Raw genomic sequence first — 12,385 nt, forward strand, 5'->3', positions numbered from 1 at the left:
ATGGTGGGAGGTGTTTTACCAAGATCATTAATACATGAGCAGGAAGAAAAATGGGATGCTAGCAGGTCAGCTTTATCCTTGGCTGAAGTGACAACAGAGCCATCTGGTTTAGACAGAGGTGGGAGCAGAGATGGGCAAAAGTTGCAGCCAATAGCTTTGGCAAGAGACCAGAATGCTCGGCTACCATTAGGGCAAGAAGCAAGTGTTCTACTCTTAGCCTGTTCAAACTCAGACTTAAGGGCACAAAAGGTGATTATCGTTGGCACTAATGATATCAAGAGTAGGAGACCGGCAGAATTGCTTAACAAGTACAGGTCAATGTTGAAAAAAAGCCGTGAAATAGGGTTGAATTTGAAAGTGTCTGCAATTCTGCCCAGACACGATAGGAGGGAGTATATGATGAGAGCCTTGTCGATCAATTCGGCCCTGGAAAGATTGTGTAAGGCTCAAGGGGTAGAATTTTTTTCAGCCCGGACTGTACTTGTTAACAGGAGAGATTGCTTCTACAGGGATGGGATACACTTAAATAGAATGGGTGCAAGAATATTTGGTGATGCTATCGAGGCAGTGTTAGGTGGGTCGCAAAACTGCTAGCTTGGGGGGAGACAAAGACGAATAGATTAACAGTAGCCACTGGCAGAGGTGAAAGAGATTCTTGCACTGCTTCTACTGGAATGAGCAGAAGCCTGAAAAACAAGATGCAGGATATTTCAGAGACAGCTGGGAGTCATTGCGGTACAAGTAAACACATGGGTTGTGTTAGGGTAGCTAAGAATAGAAATAGGTGCATGTATACTTGCGTGTACACCAATGCTAGGAGTTTAGTAAATAAATTTGATGAATTTGAGGTATTGCTCAAAACATCAAAGGCAGATATTGTTGGGATTTCAGAGACTTGGTGTCACACAGATATAAGGAATGCAGAACTGGAATTTGAGAAGTACAACGTCTACAGAAAGGATAGACTGGATAGGAAGGGAGGAGGGGTTATGCTATTAGTTAAGATATACCTAAATTCCAAGGAAGTGAAGCCAGTCGACATCGCTGGACAGTGCAGTGTCGAGTCAGTTTAGTGTGACATAAGCACCGGGAGGTCAAAATTGAGAGTAGGAGTGTGCTATAGGCCTAATGACTCTGATGAGTATAATAAGAAACTGTACAGGGAAATAGAGTGGGTCAGTAAATCAGAGAGTCTTATAATGGGAGATTTTAATTTCCCAGATATTGACTGGAATTTGGGGGCTGGTCACTCACACACTAGCAAGGCTTTTGTGGATTTATTTTCTACATCAGCATGTTCGGGAGGCAACTAGAGCGAGGAACACTCTTGATTTGATTATCAGCAATGATTCTTCATGCATTAAGAATCTGCAGATAAATGAACCACTAGGTGGCGGTGATCACAGTGTGCTGAAGTGGGATTTACTCAAAGAGGTAACTACCATCAGGGGTAAAGGGAAGGGTTATTGCTTTCGTAAAGGCGACTACAATGGACTGAGACAGTATTTAAATTCTATACAGTGGGACCAACTGATGATGTTACCAACAGCAAATGCAAAATGGGAAGCATTCAAAGAACTTATCTTGGAAGCTACTAGGCTTTACATACCAACTAAGAAATATTGTTCAAGGTTTAGGCCTAAATGGATGTCAGATGAACTGATGAGGCATATGGCAGAGAAGAAACATGCATGGGATACATACAAATTAACACATGACACAGAAGCCTATGATAGATACAAGTTAATCTGTAACCAAGTTACAAAGGAGGTTAGGCAGGCGAAGGCAGATTACGAGAAATCTTTGGCAAGGGATGCAAAGAAAAACAGCAAAGCGTTCTTTACTTATGTAAACTCTAGAAGGAAGGGGATGAATCAGATTGGTCCACTTGATATCGATGGGTCAACTGTTGATGATCCTGCTCAGGTAGCTAACAAACTAAATGAATATTTTGCATCGACATTCACACATGAGGAGTTATTTAGCGAGGGGAAAGCCAGAGGTGTATTCAACTCTAGCAGTAAGCTAGAGAATCTTGTAATAACTGAGAGTAAAGTGGAGGAGAAATTGTTGAAGATAAACACAAGAAAGGCACATGGGGTGGATGGGATCTATCCAGTTATATTAAAGGAAGCAGCAGAGGAAGTAAGCAAACCCTTAGCCATAATTATGAGAGCTTCCTTGGACTCAGGGGAGGTACCCACAGATTGGAGATGTGCAAATGTGACCCCAATTCACAAAGGAGGATCAAAGGCTGACACAAGTAATTATAGACCTGTGAGTTTAAATTCTGTTCCAGGAAAATTAATGGAGGCACTAGTTGAAGAAGCACTGCAGGATCATTTAGACAAGACTTCAGTTATAGCTCGGACACAGCATGGTTTAGTTAAGGGGAAGTCTTGCCTGACCAATTTGATTGGATACTATGATGCAGTCACAAAGGAACTGGATGCAGGGAATAACTTTGATATTATATACTTGAATCTTAGAAAGGCTTTTGATACTGTTGCACATGGAAGACTGCTGCACAAATTGGAGCAGTGTGACATTGGAGGCAAATTGCTGCTGTGGATAAAGGGGTGGCTGAGGGGAAGAAGACAGAGAGTGGTAATCAATGGACACTGCTCGTCGTGGACTAATGTTATTAGTGGAGTCCCTCAGGGCTCAGTGTTGGGTCCATTATTGTTTTCTGTATTCATAAATGATATTGATGATGGTATATCAAGCTTAATGTCAAAGTTTGCAGACGATACAAAGGTAGACAGGGTTGTCAAGGACACTACTGACACCATGCTGCTTCAACAGGATCTCGAAAGGTTGAGCAGATAGGCTGAGAGGTGGCAAATGAAGTTTAACATTGACAAATGTAAAGTACTACACATGGGAAACAGCAACCCCAGAGCAACGTATCAACTCTGTGGTACTACACTGACAGTGGTAGAGAATGAAAGGGACCTGGGGGTGGTTGTGCAGGAAGATATGAAGTTCTCTGAGCAGTGCAGACGGGCTGCAAGAGTAGCTCATGGTGTATTGTCAATGATATATAGGAATTTTTCTAGCAGGGATCAGGAGGTGATTATTCCCTTGTATAAGGCAATGGTCAGGCCACACCTAGAGTACTGTATACAGGTCTGGAGGCCTCATTTCAAGAAGGACGTGGAGCTGCTGGAATGAGTACAGAGAAGGGCAACAAGAGTATTAAATGGAACAAAGGGGTGCTCTTACGAAGAAAGGCTTAAGTTTTGCATATTACAGTGTCCGGAGACGGCACCAGCGAGGTGATCTGATAGAGGTGTATAAAGCCTTGAATGGTTTGAGCATGCTCAATGCTGATGGGATTCTTCCTCTCGCTCAGAATAATCACCGGAGAGGGCATAAATTCAAATTGAGGAAAGACAGATGTAGGATAGATGTGCGGAAATTTGCCTTTAGCCAGCGGGTGGTTGGTTGGTGGAACAGACTTCCATCGCTTGTCGTGGAAGTTGATAGCCTAAATAAGTTGATGGCTCAGCTGGACAGGTATTTTGAACAAACAGAGGGGTGAAGTGAAAGTGGTTTTTTTTTTTTTTTGGCTGATGCTGCATAAGCTTGCTTTCTTGCATCAAATGCCTCTACTAATGCTAATGCTAACTCTAGTTTGGACTGATTAATAACTGCTTTACAACTGTTGCGAGCTTTGGTGTAGGCAGAAAATGAAACTGAAGAATTAGAAACAAGCCAATTACGATATGTAACATTCTTCTCTTAAACAGCCTTAGCACATTTATTGGAAAACCAAGGTTTAGATAAAGGACGAGATTTTAAACTGGAGTGTGGGATAAAGGATTCTATTCCTGCAAGAATAATTTCACTGACATGATCTGAGCAAACTTCTGACATCAGAAGTTTTGAAACAGTAATCCGACCAAGGAAAAGAAGAAAGGAAGTCTCGCAGGTCATCCCATTTTGCATTCTTGTAATGCCAAACCACTCGAGGTTGGGAATAGCCATGAGATAAAGTTTTCATTGGAGAAGAGACAATCACCAAGTTGTGAACTGAAGTGCCTAAAGGACCTCTCACTTTGACCGTGTACTTAAAAGGGTTGTTTGTGAGAAAAAGATCAAGCGTATTGGTTGTATGATTAGGATTGTCCAGTATTCTTGTAGGTAAATGAACAATCTGTGCTAAGTCATTAGTAATTTCAAAAGCCTCAGCATCACGACCAGCTGGGTCGTGTGACTAGAAAACGGAAGCCAGCTGGATTTGTGAACATTAAAATCACCAAGGAAAATTACCTCACTGTTAGGAAAGTTGGACTGGAGAAAGTCAAGTTGCAAAGAGAGGAGGTCAAAGAGCTCCAAGTGATTAGTGGAGTTGGAAGAACGGCAGAGACAACAAATGAATTTGACACAATGAGATAGAGAGATTTTAAGCCAGAGAAGATAAAAAAGAGAGGAGATTCCAAATTGCCAAGTCTCTGACAGGGAATATCACAAGTACCACCTTTGAGACGAAAGGAATCATACAGCATATGATTCCTTACATATGTAGTACTTTACATTTGTTAATGTAAAATTTTATTGCACATAAAAGACTGCTATTCAAGTTGGAGCAGTGTGGCATTAAAAGTAATTTGCTGCTATGGATTAAAGGATATTAAGAGTGGCAGAAGACAGAGATTGGCTACCAATACGCACTGATCTTCTTGGACTGATGTGATTAGTGAAGTCCTCCAGGGTTCAATTCTGGGCCCACTGTGTTCTATATTTAATAATGACATTGATGAAGGCTTAATATCTAAGTTTGCAGATGATTGGTAGGGCAGTTAATCACAGTGATTAGAGAATGTAACTGCAATAAGATCTAGACAAATTAGGCAGATAGCTTGGGAAGTGGCAATTAAAGTTTAAAATATCCAAATGCAAAGTATTTCAGATGAGGAGTAGTAATCCCAGATTAATGTACAAACCGTACGGTATCACACTCGGGGCAGTGGAGAATGAATAAGACCTAGGGGTAATTGTGTAGTCAGATATGAAGTTCTCTGAGCAGTGCATACAGGCGTCCAGGACATCTCTTGGGGTTTTGTCAATGATACATATAAGTTTTGGTAACAGGGACAGAGAGGAGATTATTCTTTTGTATAAGGCAATAGTTAGGCCACACCTTTAATAATGCCTATATGTCTGGAAGTATCATTTTATAAGGATGTGGATCTGTTGAAATGGGTGCAGAGAAGAGCAATAAGATTGGTGAGGGGAGCAAAAGGCGTGCTCTTACCAGGAAAAGCTTCAGTTTTGCAAATTGCAATGTCTAGAGACTGCATACCTATGAGGGGATCTGAGTAAGGTGTTTATGGCCTTGAATGGATTGAGTAAGCTCAATGCTGATGGAATCCTTCCAATTGCTGAGACTGCACACATGAGAGGGCATAAATTCGAGTTGAAGGAGGATAGTTGTATGTCAGATGTGCAGAAATTTGCCTTCTGCCAGTGGGTGGGGGTTGACTGTTGGAACAAACTCCCATCTGGTGTTTTGTGGAGGTGGATCATCATCATCAGCCAATTTCAATCCACTGCAGAATAAAGGCCTCTCCAGCAACTTTCCAGTTCATTCTGTTTTGTGCAATTGCCATCCATTTACTACCCACAAACTCATGAATTTCATCTATCCATCTCCGCTCCGTTGTTGTCTTCCAGGTTTTCTTCTAGCTCCTCTTGGGTACCATTCTGTTATTCTCTTACTCCATCTGTCATCATGTCTTCGAGCTATGTGTCCTGCCCAAAACCATTTTAGTTCTTTAGTTTTGATAAGAATGTCCTTTACTTGAGTTTGCTGCTTAATCCATTGTTTCTCTTCTTATCTAACAGTCTGATTCCCAATATAATTCGTTCCATTCTTCACTGTGTAGTTCTCAGCTTCTCTTCCATTCTTTTGGTGAGTGCCCAAGTTTCACTTCAATAAGTAATGGTGGGTAGTATACACTGGTTCATTATTTTACGTTTCAGACAAATTGGGATATTGCTCCTCAGTATGTGACTATATTTCCTGAATGCTATCCATCCAAATTTATTCTTCTCTTGACTTCCAGCCATTTATCATTATTACAGCTAATAACTTGTCCCAGATAAGTATATAACTCCACCTTTTCAATTACTGCTCCTTCAATCATAATTTTCCTTTCTGTGGCATACTTGTTCATCATTACTTTTTTTTAGCCATATTCATCTTTTGTCCAAAATCCTTACTAACTTTGCATAACTGATTAAGATTTTCCTCTAATTCTTTGGGATCGTGGCTTATGACCACAATGTCATCTGCAAATCGTAAATGGTTTATGTACTCTCCGTTCACATTGACTCCTTTCTGCGACCAGTCTAATCTTCTGAAAGCTTCCTCAAGGGCAGCAGTAAACAGCTTCGGAGATATTGTGTCTCTTTGTTGAACTCCTTTCTCGATTTTAAATTTCCTGCTGTCTTTGTCTAGTCTAATAAAGGAGGTAGCACTCTCATATATTTTCTTCAAAATCATAATATATGGGGTATCTATGCCATGTCTTTCTATTGCCCGAAACATTGCCTTATGCTGTATGGAGTCAAATGCCTTTTCATAATCCACAAATGCCACACATAATGGTGTTTTATATTCATTTGGTGGGGGTAAGTTTATTGTGTAACATTCATGGTACAGCCTAGGACCTTTGTTGGTTTTACAGGTAACCACAAATGCAGATGTCTACTTTAACATTTTAGACAATTCCATGCTTCCTGTGATGTGGCAGTTCTTTATTACAGACCGTGTTTGTTTCAACAGGATAATGCCCCATGTCATACCACTGGTGCTATGAATGTTTGAAGAATAGCTCATGAACACGAATATTCAAAATTTGGAATGGCTGGTGAAGAGTCCAGAGCTGAATCCTACTGAACACCTATGGGAAGAACTGGAATATCTATTTAGAGTCAGACCAACATATCCCTCGAGGGTGGTTGCTGCTTTGCAAGAGGAATGGAGGACCACACCTGCTGCAGTCTATCATTCATTAGTGGGAAACCTTTCCAGGAGATTGGAGTGTTTTATATCAGCAATGGGGAAGAGGGGAACTCTTACACTATTGAAGTGAGAAGTTTTGAGGGCTGCATCCCAAAAACTCAGAATAATTTACCCCACTGACCCTATTGAAACAGGAGTAGTCTGGTTAATTACTGACTACTCTCTTGCTCCGCTCTATGACACAGATGTTCAGTTTATGCTGCATGCCTTTTCTACAGATATTTAAAGGGGTATTTGTTTTGCTGAACTGGCACCTCTAAATCTGTCTACTTTTCTCTAAATCAGTTAAAACCAGCTATTTGCAATTCAGTTCTAAACTCACAATATTAACTTTTCTCCTCCATTCATATTCCCTATGCTTTGAGAAACAGACAGAGAAAATAGCTGAAAAAAGGCATTACAGATAATGGCAAAGCATTTATAATTTATCAAGATGATTTAAGAAATTCATGAAAATCAATATATAAATGTATACAGGTACATACTGCAAAATTCCAATTTTTTTTATGGCCTGCTCCATGATGAGAAGTATCACTAATGCATAACAGAAAACAATGTCTAAAATAAGCTTTATCTTGGTTAATAATCAAATATTTTAAAGTGTCAGATGTTTAAGCACTTCAATATGCTATTAAAACTAATCACATACCTAGCTGGTAATATTTTCAAAATACAAATACAACAGTATGACAAAACTTTAAAAAATATATTAAATAATTTACTGAACTTACTTATGATTAATGACTCTATGTACTTGTAACCATTCAGGACGTATACCATATCGATAAAACCTTTCTTCTAAGTTATGTAAATCATCACGTGGTTGTTCTTGCTTCTTCTCACCATCAAGATTGCTGCTTCCATCATCAAGGGCTGGTGGTTCATCCATATCATTTTTTCGACAATAATTACGATAAAGTGCCGGATGGTAAACATCAAGCTGAAGGGAGGGAAAATATTCACCTTGCATACAAAAGTTAGAATATGCAGATATGATTTTAGCAATAAAAATTTCTGCTTACTTAATAAAATAAATAAAATATGGTTGAATATATATATATATATATATATATATATACTATCATTGAATTATATTAAATATTAACATAAATTAAATTATAATAAAGTGAATAAATAAATAAATAATTAGGCGTTCATTAGAGGCAGCGATATGCAATTCCTCCATATGAAGCTGAAATACATCCAATATTTTAAATTAAATTAAATTAAATAAAATAAAATAAAACATTAGCCAGTAGTATGGCAAAAACTGTAGAGCGAAAATTAACATAAAAATAATCCAAATAAACAATTTTATTTGGATTATTTTTATGTTATTTTATTTTATTTTATTTAAAATATTGGATATATATAGGTCTCAAATTTAAATATGGCCGAGGGCCTATTTCATCCTTAATCCAACCCTGATTGTGACTTGTTGCAACATGTTTGATAACTCATCTAGACACAGTAACACAAGAATCTGCAGTCAGTCTGAATTAAAATGCATTAAATAGATGGTGTTTTATCACATTTTAGTGATTTTATTGAGCAGTAAATCTAATTTTATTTCAAATTACAAAGAGAAGGTACTATGTGTCATTCAAAGACTTTTCAGTGGTTTACAAAATTTGAAGTAGGTCATTAGTCTGTCAAAGTTGATCTTTGCTCTGGCCACCCTTCAATTTCGAAACCAGAAATTTCATCACTCATGTTTGTGATCTGATCAGGAGTGATTGACATTTATTAATTCACAAAGTTGCTAGAGAAACTGGTTTTTCTTATGGGTATGTCAATTAATTTTAATACAAGATTTAGGAATGCAACATGTTTCAGCCAAGTTTTTGCCTCATATCCTCACTGATAATCACAGATAACAGGAATTCCTTGATTTCTTGAATGTCGGGATCTTTGTCAACATGCTGCTGTTGATCCACACTCTTCTCTTGTTTCTTTCTTCATTGCTAGTCACACGGTTGGATGGCTATGACCTAGAAACAAAGGTCTCAATGGAAATCTTCTCCAAGCTCAAAATAGCAAGAGAGCCTTGACCAAATGTGAAGATAGTACTTATATATTTTTTAACTCACGGGGCTTTGCTCATAATGAATTTGTCCCACATGATCAAACAATGAACCAGAAATACTACCAAATGGTTCTACAGTGATTATGTGACACTGTTCAGAGAAAACAGTGTCACATAACAGGACTTCAGTGAACTGGCACTAACACTGACAACATCCCTACACACTCGCTGCTTTCCATTCAAGAATTTCTTGCAAAGTATTCCATTGTTATGATCTTCTATCCACCATACTTAGCTACCTGTGATTGTCTTTTGTTTCCTTAAAGCCCCAAAGACAAGTCAGATTTACAAAAGCTGAGAAAATTATTCAGAACAAACACAGGAACAATAGTTCCTGTGTTCACAATAGCACTTCTAAAAGAAGCATATCAGGAATGCTTCCAGAAGCTGAAAAAGTGGTGGGAGCAGTGTATAGTGTATAGTGGTCAAGAACACTACTTTGAGGGAATCCAACCAAATAGCTTCATAATTTCCCAAATATTAATTCAGTCCCCAAACTTTTTTGAACCTATCCTTTATATATATATCTTATATATACATATATATATCTTATATACATATATATATATATATATATATATATATATATATATCTTACGCTGACCGGGCTAGCCGGTTGGGTAAAGTGCCTGCCTGGAAACTCAAAGGTCGCGGGTTCTTCCCGCCTCGGGCTTGGATCAAAGTACTGCAAAAACCTTGGGAGGTGCATTATGGCCACAGAAGCCTATGTGCCAACAACTACCAAAAAAAAAATATATATATATATATATCTTACAAATAAAAGACTAGGTCTGTGCACTTGGTAATGCTAAAGCGGCTGTCCCATTTTTGTGAAACAGGAAAAAAGGGAAATGTAGTTTTATGCAGTTCATACGTATCAAAATTGATTTGCATGAAATTGTGAAGCATAATCCTCTAAATATTACATATAGGTCTAACGGGAGAGTCCCTGCAATAACTGAATTGCTGCAGTGGAGACCGTTCGGCAGATGCGGTGTGTTGCTAGTAGCAATGCCCTCTGGATTGAGTTGAGAAGATTTAGTGTTTTGCATGTGGTCAAGCACGACAATAATGTGTCTTGCATGACCAAAAATGAAATGAGTTCAGGTAGTATGAAATAACAGTAAAGCCAATAAAATTGTAGAACCTACTACCTATTAGAAACTGAAAAATGGAAAAATTTTAATATCGGTCAAGCTTTCAGCCATAAAAGTTCCTCATTTTCCTCTTGATCAGAATAACCGCCTGAGAGGGCATAAAGTCAAATTGAGGAAAAACTCTTGTAGGATAGATGTGTGGAAATTTGCCTTTAGCCAGCAGGTGGTTGACTGCTGGAACAAACTTCCATCTGTTGTTGTAGAAGTTGATAGCTTAAATAGATTCAAGGAAGAACTAGACAAACGTTTGGAGCAAGTGGATGGGTGGAATGAGAAGGGGTTTTTTTTTTTTTTTTTTTTTTTTTTTGGCCAATGCTATATAAGCTTGTTTCTTGCATCATGTGCCTTTACTAATGCTAATTTTAACAAGAATTGCAATGTATGCTTTAATGTACGTTGCACCTAATTCTCAGATTATATTAATTACACAAGGTATGTCTTAAAAGTTTTAGGACTACATTCATAAAAAATCAAAATCTCAAGGAAAAAAATTTATTATTGCTTAATCTACAAAGTACATCCCTCGTAACTTGGTAAACCTCTTTGTACAGTTGTACATCTTCTAGATGGCTCTGTGGAACTGATCTTGAAGAACCCTGTTTAACTCCCTCATCACAATGGTTTGGATCTCTGAGATGCTGTCAAAATGATATCCATTCAGGTGGGATTTCACTTTGGGGAACAGAAAATAATCAGCAGGTGTAAAATCCAGAAAATACAGGGATGGTGAAGCACTGTAATGCCCTTATGTGCAAGAAACTGTTTGATGATGGCTGCATTGTGTGAAGGTGCATTGCCATGAAGCAAGAGCCACTCACCGGACTCAGATACATCTGGCTTAACATGCAAAATTATTTTCAATAGTCTGTTCATCACTCCTCTGTAAAATTAAGAGTTGACTTTCTGTCAACTCTTAATGTCAAACCTTCTGGTACAAATTCTTTGTGCACAACTCCTTGCCAATAAAAAAGATAAATAAAAATAAAAAAATCACCAATATAGTTTTGGTTTGCGACTTTTGGAACCAAAGTTTCTTCGGCCTTGGCAAATTTTCTACAACAAATGCAGCTGGTTGTCTTTTTGTTTCGGTTTGTACACAAAGCGCAAGGATTCATCACCAGTTATGGGTTATTGATTTTTTTTTTTTTTTTTTTTTTAAGTCTAGATCACAGTCTGCCGTCTCAATCAAACCCTGACATGGAGCAACTCATTCCTCCTGTTCCACCATCACTGCATGCGGTACAAAGTGTGAGCACACTTTCCTTTTTTCAAATCTTCAACAACGGTCAAACGCACAGTATCCTTGCTGATGTGAAGCTGGTGTGCTATCGTTCGGAGGGACAGGCAATCACCTTCCATTAACAGCTACTAAACTTTTTTGATGGCCGAATCCACAAGACTGGGATGGGATACCACTCCACACATTGTCCTGAACATCATCCTGCCCTTCACGGAACTGCCCATACCAGCTAAAAATGTTGGATTGCAATAGTGCTTCATATCCATAAGCTGCACTCGCATTGCCACTGTTTCAGTTACAATTTTTAAGGCTTTAAAACAAAATTTTATCGCCACTCATTGCTCAGTCCTTGAATCCATGATGACCATGATGAATATGGTGCTGATCTTGTATTCTCTTTATCTTGTGAATGTCTCTGACCATGTGTCATTGTCTTGAGTATAAACAGAAAATTTATTCCATTTTATTTATTTTACATGTGAAAGTTATATCTAATATTATTTTATTACTGTCTATATACATAAAGTAATTCACATTTTGGCCAATGGAAGATTTTATTAAGGCTTAAGCTATATAGCATTACAGAAATTCAGATAACTATGATATTCAGTATAATCAGAAGACTATCTTCCCCAGCCATTTCAATCGAGTAATATGTCATAACATACAATACTAGATTTAACTGTGGAGGCCTGCCAAAACAGTACAGTCAAAAAGTCACTGTTGTTTTGGTGAAACAGCTCTATCAACAATGCACGTTCCTTCACTTGTTGTACCATGTTCATTTTTAGGCATGTTAGTATATATGCATAATGTGCCTATTGTCTTTGCCCTTTCCATCCACATGTAACAACTCTACTCCCGCTGGG

General features: G+C 38.2%; 1 protein-coding gene across 3 annotated transcripts in view; it reads right to left on the bottom strand.

Moving 5' to 3' along the window:
- The window catches only part of LOC150086692 (ATP-dependent chromatin remodeler CHD5-like), a 683,856-nt gene that overhangs the window by 414,696 nt on the left and 256,775 nt on the right, over window positions 1–12,385 (bottom strand). For all 3 annotated transcript variants that reach the window (XM_090372691.1, XM_090372693.1, XM_090372692.1), the window contains one exon: window positions 7,765–7,973. In XM_090372691.1, the coding sequence (XP_090228817.1) occupies window positions 7,765–7,973 (209 nt within the window). The remainder of the gene's footprint in view (window positions 1–7,764; window positions 7,974–12,385) is intronic.

Source organism: Mastigoproctus giganteus, chromosome 4, assembly GCF_048544385.1.
Source record: "Mastigoproctus giganteus isolate SK-2022 chromosome 4, ASM4854438v1, whole genome shotgun sequence".
Classification (NCBI taxonomy): domain Eukaryota; kingdom Metazoa; phylum Arthropoda; class Arachnida; order Uropygi; family Thelyphonidae; genus Mastigoproctus; species Mastigoproctus giganteus.